We start from the raw sequence: 22,844 nt of genomic DNA, 5'->3' as shown, positions 1-22,844 counted from the left end.
TTGATGGTACTTTGAAAATTCTACATTTAATTTTTTTCTCACTTCTTATAAAAGTTTTTATTACCTCTTCTTTTTTTAAAAAGAAAACCCAAATATGTTATTTAGTTCAAAAATGTTTGTATAACAATCTCATCTTTCTCATAATTTCTAAATGCTTATTAGCCAGCGATACTACCTTACAATTACTACTACCAACTAACAATTACTACTACCAACTAACAATTACTACTACCAACTAACAATTACTACTACCAACTAACAATTACTACTACCAACTAACAATTACTACTACAAACTAACAATTACTACTACCAACTAACAATTACTGCTACCAACTAACAATTACTACTACCAACTAACAATTACTACTACCGACTAACAATTACTGCTACCGACTAACAATTACTACTACCAACTAACAATTACTGCTACCGACTAACAATTACTGCTACCAACTAACAATTACTACTACCAACTAACAATTACTCTACCAACTAACAATTACTGCTACCAACTAACAATTACTACTATCAACTAACAATTACTACTACCAACTAACAATTACTGCTACCGACTAACAATTACTGCTACCAACTAACAATTACTACTACCAACTAACAATTACTCTACCAACTAACAATTACTGCTACCGACTAACAATTACTGCTACCAACTAACAATTACTGCTACCAACTAACAATTACTACTACCAACTAACAATTACTCTACCAACTAACAATTACTGCTACCAACTAACAATTACTACTATCAACTAACAATTACTGCTACCTACTAACAATTACTACTACCAACTAACAATTACTACTACCAACTAACAATTACTACTACCAACTAACAATTACTACTACCAACTAACAATTACTACTACCAACTAATAATTACTGCTACCAACTAACAATTACTGCTACCAACTAACAATTACTACTACCAACTAAAAATTACTGGTCCCCACTTATATAAACTTGCTCAAGCTTTGAACCAATTCTAGACAGCAGCTGTCTGGTGTCCTTTGAAGCCTCACAATGCCATGTTTAATTTTTCAGGGATTTGATACTCTTGTTGGAGAACAAGGTGTGCAGCTTAGCGGTGGTCAGAAACAGAGGGTTGCAATAGCGCGGGCTCTTATTAGAAACCCAGCCATATTATTGTTAGATGAGGCAACCTCTGCATTGGATACACAGAGTGAGGCTATTGTGCAGGATGCCTTGGATAAGGTAGGCAGCATTCATAAATACTTTGGCATAACTCTAATGTTTGACACAACAATGGATTGTTCTCACAAGAAATTCACTAAGAAAATTGGTGTGAACAGTTGTTTCGTGTGTCACTGTTATTGAATGAATTTTATTTATGAGTGAGCTGAACACTAATTCATGCAAATCTAAACAGCAGTGAATTAATGAGACCTGCTAGCACATGCCGGGCTACCTGCTGGCACATGCCGGGCTACCTGCTGGCACATGCTGGGCTAGATAGTAATGCGAAGATGCTTTTTTAATGCAGGCGAGTAAAGGAAGAACAACTATCGTGATTGCACACAGACTTTCGACAGTTAGAGGTGCTGACAAGATATTTGCATTTCGCAATGGTCGAGTGCATGAACAAGGAACCCATGCAGAATTGATGTCTATGGAAGGGATCTACTATTCTTTAGTCATGAGACAAGTTGAACGAGAAAAGGAGGAAGAAAAGGAAAATAGGGCTAACGTTGTAAGTATTCTGCAACTTTCTTTTGCTCTTTTTATGAATGAATGTTATTGTACAAGGCCAATCCTTGCTGCGAGTAAATGTTACTGTACAGGGTCAATCCTTGCTATTAGTAAATGTTACTGTACAGGGTCAATCCTTGCTACGAGTAAATGTTACTGTACAAGACTAATCCTTGGTACGAGTAAATGTTACTGTACAAGGTAGAGTTGCCCCGATTTTGGTATCGGAATCGGTATCGGTGCCGATATGAGTGTCAAGTATCTGAATCGGTATCGGCCGATCTTTTCTTAAAAAATCTGAACCTTCCGATACTTTTTACAGATCAACCATTTAGCAGAAAACTGTATTTTAGCCCGCTATACTAATAAAAAATCATCAGCTGTAAGCTTCTTACTTTTACTTAATGAATTTCAGGCCTGCCACACAATTTATTTCATGTCTATAGCCTGATCAACACAGCGAAGGAAACTTTTTAGCCAGAACGTAAACAAAAAGTGTGGTATTTCCCATTTACAGCGATAGGTTTTATTGCAAGCAATCACAAACAAGATAACAAAAGTGGGAAACAAGAACGCAGTGTAATATTTCTATTTACTAGCATTACGAAAGTAATTTAAACAGTCGACGCATAAAGTTATCCATCACTCTCTTGATCCTGGCGATACAATGGATCGTTTGTATTGTACAAAAAACGGTAACCCCAGTGGCGTATCGGTATGTAGCCTGTCCTCCAACATCTGTTGCAAGGGAATCCCCCTTCAGTACGCTCGGCTACATTGATAATGATGGAAGAAAAGAGACGTCTTACTGAGATAATTGAATCACTAACGGTTTTTAAAAGAAACATTGATTTGCTCTAAACTTGTACAGACACAGCAGTTTATCCAACAATAGAAGAGGGACTTCGTTATTACAGATAAAACTGTACCACTTACAGTAATTACCTTTATTTACAAATTACAAGAAACATGGACTGTTTTGTTACTACATGCACGGTATATCAGTATGTGAATATGTATATATTTTTTTCCATAAATGCAAACAAATAAATACAATAATATTCATGTTTTCTTTGCATTATGATTGTATTTGCATAATAAAATGAGCTACTATCTATGCAACACAAAAGATCTGAATCGGTATCTGAATCGGATTATTTTTCAATTAGGATCGGTATATCGGATCGGTATCTGAATCGGCTGGTGAATTTAGAATAGGGGCATCTCTAGTACATGGTCAATCCTTGCTATGAGTGAATGTTACTGTACAAGGCTAATCCTTGCTACGAATAAATGTTACTGTACAAGGTCAATCCTTGCTGCGAGTAAATGTTACTATACAAGGCTAATCCTTGCTACGAGTAAATGCTACTGTACAACGTCAATCCTTGCTGCGAGTAAATGTTGCTGTACAAGGTCAATCCTTGCTGCGAGTAAATGTTACTGTACAACGTCAATCCTTGCTGCGAGTAAATGTTGCTGTACAAGGTCAATCCTTGCTGCGAGTAAATGTTACTGTACAAGGCCAATTCTTGCTACGAGTAAATGTTACTGTACAAGGCCAATCCTTGCTACGAGTGAATGTTACTATACAAGGCCAATCCTTGCTACGAGTGAATGTTACTGTACAATACTAACCAACTAAAAATGTTCTTTAGATGTTTTATAGCATAGTTTTGTTGTTGACACATGGATGTGCATGAGAGTGAGAGAGTGAGAGAGTGAGAGAGTGAGAGAGTGAGAAAGTGAGAGAGTGAGAGAGTGAGAGAGTGAGAGAGTGAGAGAGTGAGAGAGGGAGAGAGTGAGAGAGTGAGAGAGGGAGAGAGAGAGAGAGAGAGGGAGAGAGAGAGGGAGAGAGAGATCTATTATGCTTTTCTAGACTGACATTACTTCTGTCAAATTGTACTACATATAGATAAGCAAATGTATGAAGTTTCTTCTACGAAAGGTTATAAATAACTTTAAAATCAGGTTCATCCCACAAAACAGCATACTGCACCTCAGTTGATTCATCTATCAAAACATAATTGGTATTGTTCACGGCTACAAATGCTGGCTCAATTGTCTTTTAATCAGGTTATCATCTTAGTACATTACAAAGTGAATTTAAATTTTCAGTTTTGCATTTAACTGCAGTTTGTTATTTCAATATTTTTGTAGTCAAGATTTACAGTATTATCAACTTTCTGTGCCGTATTTCCATTCCAATTTTTATCATGAAGGGCCTTGTTTTTTAAGCTGTCAATATTTTGCTATGAGGTCATTTGCTTTTTCTTATCTGTATAGCAAATCCCAAACAAAACAGTTGTTCAACCTTCCATCATTTAGTTTTGCTCAAATGTTTTACTTTAATTTAAAAGATAGTCTCTTCTTCGTTATTTGAATTCAAAATTTTAAAATAATTAATTCAAAATATATTAAAATATTTATAACTAAAATTCATAACAAAAAAAGCAGAAAATTTAATGTTTTATGAATTCAAAGCTAGCTCCCAGTATTAGCAGTGATAATAATATTAAAAACATTGTTTATCATGGTAAATTCTGTCGCTGATATTAGCTATACTTATTCTATTAAGAAAGCTAAAACTTTTTAAAATCAACAATTTTATAACACTCTATAACTAGGCCAGGCAGTCCTAACTATCCTCTACCTTTGGGGAGGATCATTATTTAGTGTTTATCATAAGTTAGGAGTCATTGCCAAGATCCACAGCGTACAATAACGAAATTGACCTTTAGGCCTACGACAAGTGAGTGTTAGCTGTCACCTCGGAAGCACCTCAGAAACTTGTTACAGGATGTAGCATAGCTCTGTTTAAATTAGTCATCTTATCTGACTGCTGTCAGGAAAAGATGGAGAGACAGCGATCTCTGTCAGGTGACTCAACTCAAGAGAAACTAACAACAAAAGATACTAGAATTGAGAGAGCCGGCAGTTTCCGTCGATCAAAGCGACTCGGCAGTCTGAGAAGTCTGAAGCATAATATACTTGATGGCAACTTTGCTGGACTGAATCAACCTGGAGAGGTGAGGTCATTTAATAGACTTTCCTTTCAAACAAAGCTGGAATTATGTTGATTAAGAGAGAACACAGCTGCTTAATTATAGAATTTTAAATTCTTTCTGGGCCTTTCAAGTGGCGCCAAAATATGTGGCGCCACTTGAAAGGATGTGGAATTTGTTTACATGTTGCCAACACTTACTTTCTCGCTGAAGTTGTTCACAAGACACTTTCAGTTACCCGCTAAGGCATAATTCTTGTGTTTATCCTCTCGTCCATCATTGCAAGCTTTATCACAAAATTTATGGTCTGCGAATACTTACCAATATTTTAGCAAAGATGTAATAACTTTTGCTGAGAGAAAAAATTGTATTATCTCGATAATATCGAGATAATGTAATTTTTTCTCTGATATCTGGCATATTATCATATTATCTGGCATTTTTTTCATGATATCTGGCATATTATGCCAGATATTTGTGCTTGCATTTTTTGAGGCATTGGCAAATCTGACAAAATACATTACAGCAAAAATGTACCTAAGCTCATTAATAAATTTTTAACAGCAATCGTAATACCTGTATTTCTACATTCGCTTATCTACTGTAACTCTGCTATCAAGTATATATTTAGTCCTTTCCATTATTTATCTTCTTTTAATCAACTTTGAAAAGACAGTAGAGTATGTTTATATTGGTAGGAGCATCTGGATGATCAGTACGTTTGCTGATTGATGTAGGCTAACTGAATTTCAAGAAATTACTAGGTTGTTTATCTGGTGACAGCCCGTTTCTACATTCTCTCAAAGGGATGATCCATGTTAAACTAATTTCCTCAACATATCCAAGTGAACCTGTCTGTCAATATACTGGTATTGTCTCATCGATAATAACCTACACTAGTTCTCTCAGTTTCTCAATAATTCACCCTCCTGTCCAAACTCTAGTACCACTCACCACGAGTTATGATTGGCTGTATTTAATAACTTGCTAGCTGCCTATTGGCTGTTGACAAAACTAACGCTACTACTAGCTTTGGCTGCAATCTCAACTGGAATATCCCGGTGGGCCTTTTTCAACTAGTGTAAATAGACACTCCTACAAATATTCCCACCTTTTTTACATCTGTAGCAACGCAGCCAGCCATTGAGCATTTATACTTGTTGCCTAGTGACTGCTCCGAAAAAAACCCTTGTACCGCTTATAATATGAACAAATGTTAAACTCGAGGAAAGACTCAACTCGTGGTGGTGCTCGAAACAAAAGTACAGAAGTTTCTAATATTTAGAATATTAATTTGAATAGTTTAGAATTTGATTTAGAATTTTTAAATCAAACCCAATGTATTCAGGTAAATATTATGCAGGTATTATGGTACTCAGGTAATGAAATCTCAGCTCATATTAATTTGTCATGTGACAAACTGATCTTAACAAGTAATAAATACTTGATATTAATCAAGGGTAAGATTTTCACCTCTCCGTACATTCCAGGGCTCATTAACTTTAATTACCTGTAACCATTAGGGCATGGCACTCACCTAGCCACTAAATAGCTGTGGTTACTATCTGCCACCATACCACATAACGTACCAGTGGCTCTGTCTGCATGCCTCTACCGGCTTAGTAGGAAGGTTTGTTGCTAAAAGACTTTCATTACGAAGCGTGCCTACTCTCTTTAAATAATTTAGTTGACAAACAGATTAATTTTTTTTCGAAATAAAATGTTCTGGTTGAATACCGAGGTCAGAATGAGTGTTGCCATGAATCGGTTGGGATAAAATAAAAATTTGTCTAGTCTTTTTCAATAAATCAACTTCTAACAAACTTTTTAAGATTTTTAAAATTTAGTTATGCTAAGTTAGCTTATTTATCAACTAGACTAATTATAAACATCGGAAACCTTTTATGTCTTTAAAATGACAGTAATTACGTTTGTGATAAAGAGAAAAGTATTTAGCTGAGTGTCCAAACTGCTAGCATTATGTTGAGTTTCCCACTTCTAGCTTCAACTTGACTGCTATGAAAAGAATGAGACCTTTTAAGTGAGACAAGGAGCACTTATGTAGAGAACATGGTGCAGTGTAGATGCATGAGATTAAAATCTTAGTCTTATTTGAAGTCTATGCATAAACTTTAAACTGTGTACAATTGTTGTCTGTACAATTGTTATGACTGTGTATGCTATATCTCAAGGTCTTTACTGAAAGCTTTAGATGGCTATAAATATTATCTTGAGGTAACGATGAACCACTGCTTTTACACTTTTTGTTAATAAGAGCTATCAATCCCTTTAATTTTTGGCATGCAAGGCCAGTCTAGCTGGCATGAAAGCACATCAAAAGCATTATTTTTTAAAAATTGGCAACTGTTGAGCCGTGTGATTTTTGGTAACATCAAGAGCATCTCATATCTTGACCCGAGTACCCGTTCAAGCGCTACAGCATGGAGGTCATACAAGGATACAGTGAATATTCTCATTACAAACCTTTAATTTGGTAATTACTATTTTAAAAGAATATGTTGATAGATTTGCCAATTTGGTTTTAATAATTGTGATTGTCTAGTACAGGGGTAGCCAACTAGTCAAGGGCTAAGAGCCACAGTTTTTACTGTGTTACTACAAAAAGCCACACCACACACGCACGCACGCACGCACGCACGCACGCACGCACGCACGCACGCACGCACGCACGCACACACACACACACACACATGAACTACCTCAAGCCTTTCCCCCTCTCTCTCCCTTATGCACTGAGACCTCTGTTCTTCCACTTTTACTGTCTAACTGTGTATGTCACACATCATCACGATAATGACAAACACTGAGTCCCACAAAACCAATACCCTAGGTCACTCACTATCAACAATGAGCAACAAGCTCTTAATCACCTTTCCAAGCCTCTGAATGATTGTCTCAATCCGAAAAAAGGGCTTTGAGTGGGGCTTCAACCCATGTCATTCCGCTTGGCATACCGATGCTCCAACTAACTGCACTGATCAGCCATACATAACCTCTAGTACACTAATTACTTCTAGTAATAAGCTCTGCAAAAATTATGCGTATAGTTATTCTCTGTGTTTTACGACCCAAAAAGGAAACAGATGGACAAATAATAATATAGATAATGAATCTAAATAATTAAGAAGATAAGTCTAAAATAGATAGGGAGATAAGTCTAAAATAGATAACAAGATAAATCTAAAATAGATAGGAATATGTCTAAAATAGATAAGAAGATAAGTCTAAAATAGATGGAAAGATAAATCTAGATTGTAAACAAACCCCGATGTAGCCTACTCACGGTTTTTGCTTTTTTCTATGCAGAGTTAGAATAAGCAAGCCTTTAGGTTTGAGAAATTTCATCTGCTCCATAACAACCACAATCGGTGCAAGCTGCTGCCAAGTTAATGAGAAACATTATCAATTCCTCTTGATGTCTTTAAAGGTTGACTTGCAACAAAATTCACATTACAGTTATTTGATATGAAAAAAATCACCATGTCATACTCTGTTGTGTTGTAGGTGCAAAATATGTGGAAAGGGGATTACAAGCTCTTAAAGGCTAAAAATGAACTGAAAATCGCAGACGCACGAGACCACCGTAGTTTGGATTCTCTTTCCAAAACGGCTCAAATGTGATGTAGTTGTGAGAGATGGTTTCTGTTTACACTTTCATGCAACCTTATTCGTCGAAATATTTTCACAAATATGCTTCACGCATTCAATGAAACCATGTCTATTGTTCTTACGCGTCTGTTTTATCGTCATTTTAATGCTGTCACTTTTAGCAGTGATATCCTATAACTTACCATAAAAATTCGTTTAATTTTTTAGCCTTAGTTTGAAGGAGTACATATCATTGTCTGATAATCATGACAAGCCTGTTGGTCACTTGTGATAATCGAAAAGCGCTGCAGAAATTATTTGCAAAGTATTGAGTCACATGATCAGATTACGACATGCCGATTAGACCAAACCAAAACAAAACTGTAAAGTAGCGAGCATCTATATATGATACGGGGTCTTCGGTGAAACCCGAAGTGTTTGTCATAAACTAGTGCTATGATAAGTCTTATATTGAGCTTTTTATTGGCCTTTCAGTTCACGTGAGAACATCACGTGACAAGACAATAACCAAATTTCATGACAACGTCATCGAAATAAAGAGATTCCAAACTACGGCGGCTTTTCGTTTTTGAGCTTTTAAGAGCTTGTAATCACATTTCCACATATTTTGCACCTACAACACAGCAGAGTAAGACATGGTGAATCTTTCGATACCAAATAACTGTAATGTGAATTTATTGCAAGTCAACCTTTAAACTTATTTGACACCTGTGTACGCCATTGCAGGATGATGACCTTGAAGAAATTGCCCTTGAAGATGGGGTGGTTGTGGCACGGCAGTTGAACAGTGTGAAGAGTCGAGACAAAAAAGCAGATATCTCTATGTTCGAACTCCTCAGAATGAACAGCCCTGAATGGTATTTGATTGTCATCGGAACAATAGCGGCTCTAATTACTGGAGTTGTCCACCTCGCGTTTGCACTGCTGCTCAGTGAGGTGGTTGGGGTGAGTTTACCCAGTTAGCTGTAGTTGACTCTTATATGTGCAAAGCCGAGGAGGTTTATATATTGCCGGATGTAAATGTTGTTGAAAATGAAGTAAATTGCTGTTTGAGGCTTTTACAGAATCAAGAATGTTGTGTTATTATTTTAAGACCTCAACGGAAGAACGATCAATGTCACATTTTCTCAAAATACTAGGTTCATTTTTCAATAGATAGTTCTGGCCACAAAGTTTACTCTCTGTGACCAACTGTCAGCAAAAATGATCCAGGTCTACGGATATCCATGCTTAAAATAAACTACCTTTTTTCAAAACTGATCAATGTCCAAGTTCTTAAACTTTAAAATGGCTATATCTCATGTTTGAGCATTGTGACATTGATCGTTCTTCCGTTGAGGTCTTCATTTATATTCTGAGGTTTTGTCACAGTAATAGCATTGCTTACAAATAAGTTCTTTGAGTGAGCTTGGAACTTGGAAGTGGGATTGCAGAGGCATTATTACAAAAAAAAACAAGGAAACAAGTCACTTACTTATGCTGAATAATCATCTATTTTTAGTATATTTGGCTAACCAACCCTAAAAATAAGCCATTAAGGATGTCAACATGTCATTAAGGAGTCAGGCTTGATAGCATAGCTAATATATGCTTGTTTACAGAATTTCTTTGGTACAAATTACTACGGCTTTTCTTTGTATAAAAATGGGGTGTAGTTAATACTTTTCTTGGCCCTTTGCCAACTAGGTTTTGCATTGCCATGATTCTGCTTGCTGGCACCAACCAAAAATTAAAAATGTTTGTCATAATTATATTAGACTTTATTACCAACTTTAATAAATATAACTTCTTCTTTTTAACTCAACTTCTTTTCTATAACCAATCACAAACATAAATTCACTTTTGCTGGTTGCTCTTTTTCGTAATTTCTCTGAGTCATTTACCTACAGAGGTACTTACCTACTTACCCCCTGAGTTATTTCCCTACAGAAATACTTACCTACTTACCCCCTGAGTTATTTACCTCCAAAGATTATTACCGACCTACCCGCTGAGTTATTTGCCAACAGAAGTACTTTCCCATTTACCCCCTGAGTTATTTACCTACAGAAGTACTTTCCCATTTACCCCCTGAGTTATTTACCTACACAAACACTTTCCCATTTACCCGCTGAGTTATTTACCTACAGAAGTACTTTCCCATTTACCCCCTGAGTTATTTACCTACAGAAGTACTTTCCCATTTACTCCCTGAGTTATTTACCTACAGAAGTACTTTCCCATTTACCCCCTGAGTTATTTACCTACAGAAGTACTTTCCTATTTACCCAATGAGCTTTTTTACCTACAGAAGTACTTACCTACTTACCCCCTAAGTTATTTACCTACAGAAATACTTACCTGCTTACTTATCTCGTAATACTATATTTTTGGGTATGTACAATTATATTAATACATACATGTAGTTTTCTGCAACTCGACATAAAATGACCAAGCAGATACTAACATGCTTTTTTTAAACAAATTGATCATTCATGGTCATCAAATTGCATTTAATTTTCTCATTTCAGCTCCTTTCAGAACCAGATCCTGAGGTGCAAAGAACCAAGATAGGGCAGGTAGCTGGATGGTTTGTTCTTTCAGGAATTACTTGTGCAATTGTAATCACAACTCAAAATGCCTGCTTTGCCCTTTCTGGAGAGCGGCTGACGATGAGACTGAGGAAGAAGTCTTTCGCAGCTATTGTCAAACAGGATATTGGTTTCTTTGATGAGGAAGACAACAGTGTTGGATTTCTTGCCAGTCGTCTAGCTTCCGATGCATCGCTTGTGAAAGGAGTAAGTTTGGATGCTGAACTTGTCATTAGTTAAATAATGAGATCGGTGAAATTACGATTGAAAATCATCTCTTTAGTTGATCAAGATAACAAGCTAAGATTAATTTAATAGTTCTGATTAGGAGACAGCTTTCTAATGCTAGAATAATTTGTAAAATAAGATAAGAAGAAGAGTGATAATTTAGACATGTTGTGTCTATTGCAGCTGCAGTCACTCCATGCTGTTTATTAGCCTCTATGAAAACCTATAGACACAATCTTTCTTATAAGTTGAAAGTTGAATTTTACTTTCATCAAAATATTGACATTATACATATTTTATTGTCTGTTGAAAAAACGGCGCTAAGAAACAGGCTTTTGCATGAACTTCCTAAACTCTTTTTCAGTATAGCTTGGAATTTTAATTCATTTCTCATGCTGCATTTTGAATGCTTACGACTGGCGAAGGGAATTCTCTGTGTTTGTTTTCTATCTAAAAAGTCTGTATTGTAGGCAACCGGACAACGGGTAGGGGTGCTTCTCCAAAATACAGCAACAGTGATTGGTGCGCTTGTAATAGCATTTACATTTGTCTGGGAGCTGACTCTTGTTGTTATTGTGTTTTTACCGCTGATGACTGCAGCTGGAATGATACAACACCGACTCTTCAGAGGTTTCTCAGCCATGGAAAAGGCTGGTATAGAGGAGGGAGGAAAGGTTAGATTTGCCTTCAAAGCATTCTCAAATTGTTTAGACAAACAGAAACATTTTTACTTGTCAGTTGTATCCTGCACATCATAACTAATCGCAAACTAGTGTAACGGATGAGTGTTCAAGATATGAGTTGTCTCAGCATAAACACTGGATGGATAACTTCTATTTCCTTGTAAATAATTGATTGGAGGAAAGTTTCTATACAGTGCTATTGAGCATAGTATTTACTATTTAAAAGTACAAGTATTAATAGAGCCAACACCAATAAAACCAAGACTAGCAATGGGATATTTTGTGGATGATACAGGGATAACAACTTCAACGCCAGCGAGTAAACTGCTGTTTGATTTCAAGTTTGACACACAAACAATTGTTTCCATATTTTTTAAAAACCTTTTACCTCAAATTTGAATATACTCAATATACTAGTTTAATCCTTTGTTTTTTTATGAACTTATTTTAAATTTAATGGTTTTTTTAGCCTTTTGTGTTATCCTAAGTGTATATATTATTGCTACAGATGGCACAAGAGGCAATAACAGCTATGAGAACTGTCACATCACTCAACAGACAGAGATACTTTACTGATAAACTCTATCAACACTTCAAGAATCTCTACAAGTACGTGGTTCAGTTGCTTCTATCTAAATTATGTGTTGTGCTATAGAAGTGGTGCTCGCGTGCAACAAAACCTGTGTAGTTTAAAACACTTTGTAGAAAACTGCTTTACCTTAAAAGAGCGTAGTTATAACTTTTGTCTTAACCGGTCGACAACCTTCTCTAACACATCCACTGTATTAGAGAATGTTCGCCATTTTGTTCACCGTTTGTTTTAACATGTTAAAACTCACTTTTAACATGTTAAAGCTCAATTTTAACATGTTAAAGTTTATTGTTAACAATTAAATTTTGTTACAGGGCTGATTTAAAAAAATCCTTTGTGTATGGAATTGCTTTTGCCGCATCTCAGAGCCTTGTCTTCTTTATGTATGCGATATGCTTTGGATTCGGGGGCTACCTGATTGTGTGCGATTGCCTCCCTTGGAGATCTGAAGCAATAAAGTTCTTTCACTTGATGAGGTGAGGACTTGGTCACTACCACTACTATAGAAATGCTCTTCGTGTTCAAAAAGACTCCTTCATCAAAAACAAGATATATAGGGATGGATTTATATCAATGAATGCTTACAAAAACTTAATGGAGCATCTTAGCAGAAAGTGCGGCGGAATGGTAGAGTATACGTGTCTCATGGATGGTACTCTAATAGAGTACGTACTACCATAACTACAGAACTACAATTATTCTGTCTGTCAGTTTTGGATAAGTTTTCAGTTGCTAAAAATATCATGTTTTTTTTAATACTATTTTAGAATATTCGCTGCAGTCACATTTGGAACCCAATCAGTTGGGAAAAACTTCTCGAGCTTGCCTGATTTGGAACGAGCCAAATTAGCAGCTCTAAAAATAATCAAGCTTCTAAATAAAGAACCATCTATAGACTCAACATCCTCAGCTGGAGCAAGACCAGTAAGTGATACAATTATATGACTTACAAGACACTGCTAAGGTATAATATGTCACAAATAGACGCTCGCTGCAGAGTGTCACTGATAGACACTCGCTGCAAGGTGTCACTGATAGATACTCGCTGCACTGTCACTGATAGACACTCACTGCAGGGTGTCACTGATAGACATTCACTGCAGGGGTGTCACTGATAGAAACTCGCTGCAGGGTGTCACATTATCTTGGGATGGTTTATAAATACTCTGCCATTGTTAATTATTAATCATATAAATGCTCAAAACAAACAACTGTGACTTAGATTCTCAAGTGTTTGACCTGAGAATATCATGTGAGGGTTCAATTTCAGCAAGGCCTTTAGTGTTAAAAAGAAGGGCATCCGACTTAAATTGCTCTCTCTCTCAAATTAACTAACGCGGATTGGTTGCCATACCGACAGGCAATCACCGAACAGGATTTCAGTAAGAAAAATGTTCAAAGATCAACAAGTGTAATTAGAATATATCTTCTGCTGACTTGTTTATCTTCTGCTGACTTGTTAATTTTCAAAGTGACTTTTGGGATGAAATATTTAAAAAGCTTTAGTTTGATAACATGACTTGTTTAAAGGTCATAAGGCCAGAATTATTGATTGATCCTAAAAGCTGATGAGACCATTTTTGTTATTGGCTCATAAAAATAATGGTTGGGCGAATAGTCTGGTACAGGGTGCTGTTTAAGTTGTATCTTTTTCTTTTTTGTCCCATTTATAAAAATTATCTTGTTATATTTGTACAGAAAACTAAAAATTTATACAGGTATTTTTTAAAGTCTTGAATTTAAGATATTTCTGCTCCTGTGAGCTTGAGTCTAAAACCCTAATAGTTATACTTAACAGAGTGCAGATGATTGCAGTCATAAATCATAGAGAATGTGGTAAACTCACAGTTCTGCCATTTAAGAGCAGAGCTAACCAGCATCAAACTTGATTTATGGTTTTTACAAGAACCATTTTTTCTGTAAACTGGGCAGGTCTAGAGTTGTCCTTAACATGTCGTCCTTAACAGTTGTCCTGAGAGATGTCCTTAATTACAATACTTTGTTGGACAGATTCTATGTTAACTCTAGTAACCACCTTCTAAGGCTAATATATGATAGCAGCCAAATGTTTTATGATACTCATGGGTATCAAACTACTTTTAGGACAAAAGCGAAGGAGAAATCAGCTTTACCGACGTTGAGTTCAGCTACCCAACTCGAAAGGCAGTGCAGGTGCTACAAGGTGTCAGTTTTACGGTAAAGAAGGGAGAGACGGTGGCACTTGTAGGTTCAAGTGGATGTGGAAAGAGTACTAGCGTTTCCTTATTAGAAAGATTCTACGATGGCATATCTGGCACTGTGGTATGATGATACAACAATGTTATACGACAATGTTATATTACACATAACATTATCTTTGCGTACCAATTATTATATACATATAAGAGAAACCAATTCCTAATTCCTTTCAACTATCATCTGCTTAAAGCATGAAAAATGCATTTGACAGCGTAATGCACTGAATACCACCCTTCATATTCTCACATAAATTTTTTTAGCGAGTGAATTTGGTTTTCTAGGCAATTGATGACAAAGATGTCAAGATTTTAAATATTCAATGGTTGAGGCAGCAGCTTGGGCTCGTATCTCAAGAACCAACTCTATTCAATGCATCAATAGCTGAAAATATTGCTTATGGTGACAATAGCAGAGAAGTGACGATGCCTGAGATCATAGAAGCTGCTACTAAAGCTAATGCTCACAATTTCATCACTTCCTTACCTCAGGTACACAGTCTATAATTGCAGTGCGAGCTATTTACACCCTCGGCTACGCATGATTTTACCATGTTTTCAGGTCATTACAAGCTTATATAACTTGACATGGTATATCTCAACTATTTTCAAGTTATAAAATCATATATTAATATAAATCACAACATATCAAATCAATATAGACTAATATAATCAATATAATATCAATGTAATCAATATATACTAAATTAATATATATTAATATTATTAAATATAATAGTTTATAAAATTATATGAAGCTGGTCACAACCACTTGGTTTTTAAGTGTGCAGAACAGAATGAAAGACCACAAACACTCTTCTACATAGTTTCCCTTTGTAACTAGTCATCAGACCATGCTCTCTGTTTGAAGACATCATACTGAACACCTGCTTGAGTCACAGCTTACCAATTTAAAAATATTATAAAAAAATGTATCTTTACAGTACCAATACATAAATGATATGAATTTCCAAACAATTTGGAGTTGTCTGTTCAGAGAAAACAATCAAAATTACCTAAAAGTCACAATAGTACTATAGTGCTAGTTGATTCATACATGTAGAATTTTCCTGCAAAAGATTTTTTTAAACTTTTTTGTTTTAGGGCTATGAAACTAATGTGGGAAGCAAAGGAACCCAGCTAAGTGGAGGACAAAAGCAACGAATTGCAATTGCACGAGCACTTGTCAGAAACCCTTCTATTCTACTCTTGGATGAGGCTACATCTGCCCTCGACACAGAGAGTGAAAAGGTTAAACAGCTTTGGTACACTCAAGTAGAAGAGTTTTATCGTTTGCAAATTACAAGGAAACTTATAAGCAGATTTTAAATATATCTACGAACCAAATTAAACAAAATTATTATTTATGTTGTTTGCTAAAATTTCAGGTTGTGCAAGAAGCTTTAGATGAGGCGATGCAAGGTAGAACCGCTATTGTTATAGCACACAGGTTATCAACTATAAGAAATGCTGATAAGATTGGAGTTATTGACAATGGAAAAGTGGTAGAGTTTGATACACATGAACAACTGCTGGAAAAGAGAGGTTTCTACTTTAACCTTATCAATGCCCAGCTTTAAACTGTCAAGCTGTGTATTTCTGCTCTGACAGGCACAAGCAGAATAGTTTTACTCGCATCATCTTAGTAATCAATTTTGTGCTAAAAGTTCTATAGACTATTTTTGTAAGTTTCCCTTTAATATTTGGATGTGAAGATATTAAGTAGCCATGAATATTGGACGTGAACGCATCAGTTCATAAATTAGCCATATGTTGTGGTACATTTGTATCTCTTAAAAATTATTTTATCATTGAAAATCAGATTTGCTATGCATAGTTGAGAGTTGGGCTCAGTATCAGTAAAGAAAGTATGGCTCTCCGTATAAAATGAATTAACTCCATAGCAAAGTTTGTGCCTAAAAACTCAAGTTTTTTTAAATATTAAAGAAACATTATGAGAATATATTTGTATTTATCTTGGAGATACATAAAATCTGGGAGGACTTACATATATAATAAATATTTTTGATAAATAAATCAACTTTAATTATTTACCAAGAGTTAGTTGTTAATGGTCAGTTCTACTGTTTGCATTTGTCTGATAGTTTGCTGTATATTTGCTTCAATCACAAACTGTTTATAAAACCTGTTTCTAAGAAAAGTTGTTTTTACAAACAGAGGGAGAGAGAGGGCGAGAGAGGGAGAAAGAGGGAAAGAGAGAGAGAGAGAGGGGGGAAAGAGAGAGAGAAAGAGGGAGAGAGAGAGGGAGAGAGAGAGGGAGAGAGAGGGAGAAAGAGAGAGAGAGGGAGAAAGAGGGAGCGAGAAAGAGGGAGAGGGGGAAGAGAGAAAGAGGGAGAGGGGGAGAGAGAGAGAGGAGGGAGAGGGAGGGAGAGGGAAAGAGGGAGAGGGGGAAGAGAGAGAGAAAGAGGGAGAGGGGGAGGGAGAGAGAGGGAGAGGGAGGGAGAGAGGGAGAGAGGGAGAGAGAAAGAGGGAGAAAGAGGGAAAGAGAGAGAGAGAGAGAGAGAGGGGGGAAAGAGAGAGAGAAAGAGGGAGAGAGAGAGAGGGAGAGAGAGAGGGAGAGAGAGGGAGAAAGAGAGAGAGAGAGAGAGAGGGAGAAAGAGGGAGCGAGAAAGAGGGAGAGGGGGAAGAGAGAGAGAAAGAGGGAGAGGGAGGGAGAGAGGGAGAGGGAAAGAGGGAGAGAGAAAGAGGGAGAAAGAGGGAAAGATGTGAGTGTGTGATAATTCTAAATTGCTGACCCAGTTCCAATATTGGTCTTGGTTCACTGTACCCATTATGCACTTGCATTACACATACCATTAACGATGACGCAATAAAATTACTGCAGTATAGTCATGGTTACAAAACCAACTGCTCCAGACTGACAATCAATATCTCATCTACCAGCAGTTAAACCAGTTTTTGCTATGCACAGGTACAGAAAACTCCAGCAAGTGCATTTGGCAATTAGCCAGCATTTTACTGCGCCGCTATGAGATGGCATTTCACTAGACATATTGTGCTATCACAGGGTACTGGGAGCAGATAATTCTAAATATATGGTAGGCAGATCTGGCCAATCCCTACACATCATCAGGAGCAGTATGCAATCTGATAGGATAAACATGCCTATTTATGTAATATCACGACATGTTTTAGATGCGAATATCACATGATAACAATTACAGACTAGGTAATCTAGGTAAACTAAAGACCGAATCACTCTGATAATGTACAATGCAGAAGTTTAGCAAATTTCCTGTTCAAAATTCCTAGAAGCTTGTTTTAAATTCCTTTGCCAATTTTTTTGTGATTTTAGGAAAGCCTGTGACTGCACCACCATCTTGGTCTCAAGTTAATGGTTTCAACAATGTAAATATGATCGCATGCAGTCTAAAAAGGCACATGTTCTATTGCTAAGTTATGATGAAATGGCAAACAAAACAACTCTCAGTTCGAACATACCATGTACATACTCAGCAAGATCTTGAAGTGATAAAACCGATTTTCTCACATCAATAAAAATAACTGATTATATGAAATAATCTCTATACAGAGATCTAAGGACGCAGACTATCGTAAAACCGCTAATTGAATACCACCTTTATTAGAATGCCGCTCTTTTCGACATCCACTATGAGAGAAGAGTTGAAAAATAAAGCGGTACCCTCCAATTAAACGCCACTCTGACATGCTTTAATCTTTATGAACCCATAATCACAAGTGATCAGTAGAAAATTGATCACAAAATCATATTATTAATGGATAGTTTACGTCAACAACAATTAATTTATTGTTGTCCAACTCCAGAGCTTTTCATTTGTTTTGGTTAAAACTTTGAAAGCATCACCATAGAAATACTTAGTAACTGTCTCAGGCTAATAGTAGCTCCCTGTTTAATGCGGTCTCGATACTTCCAAGTATGTGAAAAACGGCATATACGATATGGTATGATACAATATGATATGATACGATATGATATGATATGATACGATATGATACAATATGATATGATACGATATGATATGATACAATATGATATGATACGATATGATATGATACGATAATATAGGAATGACTAGTTTTAGGCTAAAAGTTATGCTTAGCGAGCAAAACTTTTACGCTTTGCATTTGTGCAAAATGCAGGGTGTAAAAATTTTGTTCTGCTAAAAAAATTGTTTCAACGTTACTATCAACTAGTTATGCAGTGCAAAAGAAGAGTTGAGATCAGAAGACATTGTGGAAGGTATTGAACAGCCGGAAAATGTTTGTTCCATCGAAGATACAATCAGAATGCAGCTGGCTGAGCATACGATGCAAATATTTTTGTTTACTGCGTGTATTATAAGTATGGTTCGTTTATGTCACTTGTTCACAAATATATATATTTGTAGCATTCAATAGATTATCATCATAGAACTTGCAAATTTGCAGATTTATAGCATATTGATTGATAGCATCCTTGGCAATAATCTGATCTGACAATGGATCGACGCTCATAACTTCTCTTCTATTGCACATAAAAAACTAGTTTTGGCTGCAAACTGTAGCAAGCATATTAATGAGTGCAAGGAGCTTTCATGCATTTTTGCTACATATATGTATAGAATAAAAATATGTTTTCAACTTTAGAATGAAATAAAAATTGAAAGCTCCAGCAAATTGCAAAGCAAGACATAGGCTATAATATCATCGGAGGTTAATTGCAAGCAATAGATATCAACTGGTAGATATACTTCTTCTTTTCTCAGAGCATATTTATTAAAGTGAAAAAAAACACATAATTTTAACATTGTTTTATATGATTGGTAATGCATCATACTATGTTAATTGAATGAGAAAATCAAATTTTAGCAGATATTTCTACTAGTTTAGCAAGTTCAAAGTTGAAAATATATTTTGGTGCATTTACGTCGGACCATCACTGATTCTTAATACAGCCATTTCCGGTAACGATTTCTTTACTTATTCGTTAGTAATTCAACGCATTTTATTTTCTTTTAACCACAGTCAGTTAATTACGATGGGTAGATGTCTGTTTGTTAGTTGTGAATCTGACACGAGAAGTCGTAGCGTAACCTTTTTTAGAGTTCCTGTCTTTCAGTCACCAAATTTAGCAAAATTATGGCTGTCTAAGGCAAAGCATGCCGGCTTAACTTTTTGCAGACTACCTGCTAGTGCGGTCGTGTGCATTAGGTGCTTCCATAAGAGCCAGCTTTATTCGGAGCAATTTGGGACAGCTACAAGATTAAGAGTGAAAGAAAGAGAGAGAGAGAGGTTCCATTCCCTAATGGTGTTGTACCATACAGCAAGCGAGCATTTGTCAAACAGGAAAACCTCAACCGTAAGTAATTATATAAAGAACTTTAAATAAATATTAATAACAAATATAGTTATTTTATAATATAAATTAATAAATATAATAAGTCAAAATATGTAGTACTGTATATTAGTACAAAGAAATGATTTGATATGACTGGGTGACAATGAGACTCAGGCTGAGTTGCATAGGCTACGTTTGATGTTAACCTGATTCACTTGAATTAACTTGGTTAACTGAGTAAAAGTTAGTAAGGGAATTTAAGTTTTCTGTTAGGTCTGAATTGTCAGAAATGCTCTAATTGCTCATAAAATATATGACTAATATTATCATAAAATTTGGATTGCATTATTATTGTTATATTCATGCTACCGTTACTAATAAAATTATAGGCTCTACAGATCACTTAAAGCGATTAGCCCACATGATTATATTTGTAGTATTTGCGTTGTTTTGTAACGTTGCTTCATCAAAAGAAAACCTAATTTTTACAATCTAACTATATAATAATAAATTGCAGATTTAAATTAGGCCTCAGTTTGTTATTGGTTGTGTTGGAATTTATTTTTTCCTCTATAATTTTAGCAATCATCCCATGCAAGTATACACACCATGTCGCTAATATTCACAGGAGCTTTCCAGCACACAACAAGTTTATCCAGTGCTCTCATGAACCAATTGATCCGTGAGTGATTAGATCACTCATTATTCTGAGTATTTATCTGCTGTAAAAAATAACTTATATTTTGCTAAACGCAGTAAATTACACAAAACAAATAGGGTAAAAGTTGGCCTTCATCAGTAAATTGTGTTCACTTTCTCTTTAAGACATCTTTGATAAGTTAGAGGTAAGTTGGCAAATTTATTGCATCCAAAAGGGTTAATTTATGTCGCTCTGCCTGCAGGAGAGTCCAAAATATAGGCCACATTCGCTTCGCCAGTAAAAGGGCTGAGTTTATCTTCCTAAAGTTCTGACAAGCCATTTGAAAAATAAATGCCAGCCTCTATTTGAAAGCCGCCTCTATTTGAACGCCTACTTTCTATGTGACCACTACTATAAAGTAAGAATTGAAAAATAAAGCGCCATGGCATTCAATTAGAGGTTTTACAGTAACTTAAATCAGTTGATTTTCGTTTGGGAGTTGTTCTCTCTTTTTGATGGTTAAAAGAACACTGTTCACGGCGTACATGTTAAATTTGCTAATTTCGCTAAATGAGCTTTGATTTTACTAGAATAATATGTAATGAACGGAACTTTGTAACAAAAATTAAATATTAAGCAGTATAAATACAAGTGCAACAAAACTATAAAAATAACTAAGACTTGTGGCTGCCACGTTTCTTTAAGTTTTCTAGAAACCTTGATATACAATCCATAGAGTACTACCATCCATAAAGTACTACCATCCAAAGAGTAATACCATCCGTAAAGTATTACCATCCGTAGAGTAATACCATCCGTATAGTAATACTACACATAGAGTGATGCCACCCATAAAATAGTACCATCTATTGAGTAATACAACTCATAGAGTACTACCATCCGTAGAGTAATACCATCCATAGAGTGATACCATCCGTAGAGTAATACCATCCGTAGAGTGATACCATTCGTAGAGTGATACCATTCGTAGAGTACTACCATCCGTAGAGTACTACCACCTACAAAGTAATACCATCCGTAGAATAATACCATCTCTAGAGTAATACCATCCATAGAGTAATACTACACATAGAGTGATGCCATCTATAGAGTAGTACCATCTATCGAGTAATACTACTCATAGAGTGATACCATCCGTAGAGTACTACCATCTATCGAGTAATGTTGTAAGACTATGCTAAGACTAAACGACTAGAGAGCAAATGATAAAGATAAACAGTATATTGATTAGAAATAATTTGCAAAAGGAACTGCAGAATACACTGTATGACTAGTGAATACACTGTATGGCTAGTGAATACACTGTATGGCTAGTGAATACACTGTATGGCTTGTGAATACACTGTATGACTAGTGAATGCACTATATGGCTAGTGAATGCACTGTATGGCTAGTGAGTATTACAATTGCATGAGCATATTATATGAACATGATTACTACTGCTGTCTTGTCAGAGCACTGAATCTGACAAGACAGCAGTAGACAAGACAGCAGTAGACAAGACAGCAGTGGACAAGACAGCAGTAGACAAGACAGCAGTAGACAAGACAGCAGTAGACAAGACAGCAGTAGACAAGACAGCAGTAGACAAGACAGCAGTAGACAAGACAGCAGTAGACAAGACAGCAGTAGACAAGACAGCAGTAGACAAGACAGCAGTAGACAAGACAGCAGTAGACAAGACAGCAGTAGACAAGACAGCAGTAGACAAGACAGCAGTAGACAAGACAGCAGTAGACAAGACAGCAGTAGACAAGACAGCAGTAGACAAGACAGCAGTAGACAAGACAGCAGTAGACAAGACAGCAGTAGACAAGACAGCAGTAGACAAGACAGCAGTAGACAAGACAGCAGTAGACAAGAGCAGTGTAAAGAACTTAGAAATTAGGCAAGAATTACAGTAACAAATACATTGAGAAATATTGAAAAAATGTAAAATATCTTGTGAAGAAAAGTTAGAATAAACAATGTGAAGGTGTTAATATGAATTATACTCTCTTGCAAATATAACTATAATAAACATGTTCAAAATAAGGGAGTATATACTGAGGGTATGCATTTGCTGCCCAGATTTTTGCCTCATAATCACAAGAGAGGGCTACAACCGAGGCATAGATACTATTTGTAACTGCAGCCTATGATCTTTGTATACAGTTAATGTTTCCAAGCTCTGATAACCCGGCACTTACAT

At 36.0% G+C, this 22,844-nt stretch overlaps 2 protein-coding genes across 2 annotated transcripts in view; both read left to right on the top strand.

Annotated features, from left to right (window-relative positions):
• Window positions 1-16,709, top strand: part of LOC137390113 (ATP-dependent translocase ABCB1-like) — a 37,025-nt gene extending 20,316 nt beyond the window's left edge. Inside the window, exons 14-26 of the mRNA XM_068076371.1 lie at window positions 1,065-1,235; window positions 1,525-1,731; window positions 4,580-4,759; window positions 9,092-9,310; window positions 10,876-11,142; window positions 11,634-11,837; window positions 12,355-12,455; window positions 12,753-12,914; window positions 13,206-13,362; window positions 14,542-14,739; window positions 14,958-15,164; window positions 15,777-15,923; window positions 16,061-16,709. Coding sequence (XP_067932472.1) covers window positions 1,065-1,235; window positions 1,525-1,731; window positions 4,580-4,759; window positions 9,092-9,310; window positions 10,876-11,142; window positions 11,634-11,837; window positions 12,355-12,455; window positions 12,753-12,914; window positions 13,206-13,362; window positions 14,542-14,739; window positions 14,958-15,164; window positions 15,777-15,923; window positions 16,061-16,252 — 2,412 coding nt within the window. The 3' untranslated portion in view covers window positions 16,253-16,709. The remainder of the gene's footprint in view (window positions 1-1,064; window positions 1,236-1,524; window positions 1,732-4,579; window positions 4,760-9,091; window positions 9,311-10,875; window positions 11,143-11,633; window positions 11,838-12,354; window positions 12,456-12,752; window positions 12,915-13,205; window positions 13,363-14,541; window positions 14,740-14,957; window positions 15,165-15,776; window positions 15,924-16,060) is intronic.
• Window positions 16,710-20,601: 3,892 nt separating this feature from the next.
• On the top strand, window positions 20,602-22,557 carry LOC137390590 (serum response factor-binding protein 1-like). The gene is made up of 3 exons (XM_068076918.1): window positions 20,602-20,674; window positions 20,818-20,837; window positions 22,108-22,557. Exons 1-3 carry the CDS (start codon window positions 20,602-20,604, stop codon window positions 22,555-22,557), a joined length of 543 nt encoding a protein of 180 aa, XP_067933019.1.
• Window positions 22,558-22,844: the final 287 nt, after the last annotated feature.

The sequence above is a fragment of the Watersipora subatra genome, chromosome 3, assembly GCF_963576615.1.
Source record: "Watersipora subatra chromosome 3, tzWatSuba1.1, whole genome shotgun sequence".
In the NCBI taxonomy this organism is placed as follows: Eukaryota; Metazoa; Bryozoa; class Gymnolaemata; order Cheilostomatida; family Watersiporidae; genus Watersipora; species Watersipora subatra.
Note: the sequence above shows the minus strand (reverse complement) of the source record. Positions and strands in the feature narration are given on the sequence as shown.

Excerpts from the sequence above, each read along its gene's own strand:
- LOC137390590 (XM_068076918.1), top strand. The coding sequence starts at position 20,602 with ATGTCGCTAATATTCACAGGAGCTTTCCAGCACACAACAAGTTTATCC. Across the intron at positions 20,675-20,817 it reads TCTCATGAACCAATTGATCC|ACATCTTTGATAAGTTAGAG; the intron begins GTGAGTGATTAG and ends TTTCTCTTTAAG. Across the intron at positions 20,838-22,107 it reads ACATCTTTGATAAGTTAGAG|AGCACTGAATCTGACAAGAC; the intron begins GTAAGTTGGCAA and ends CTGTCTTGTCAG.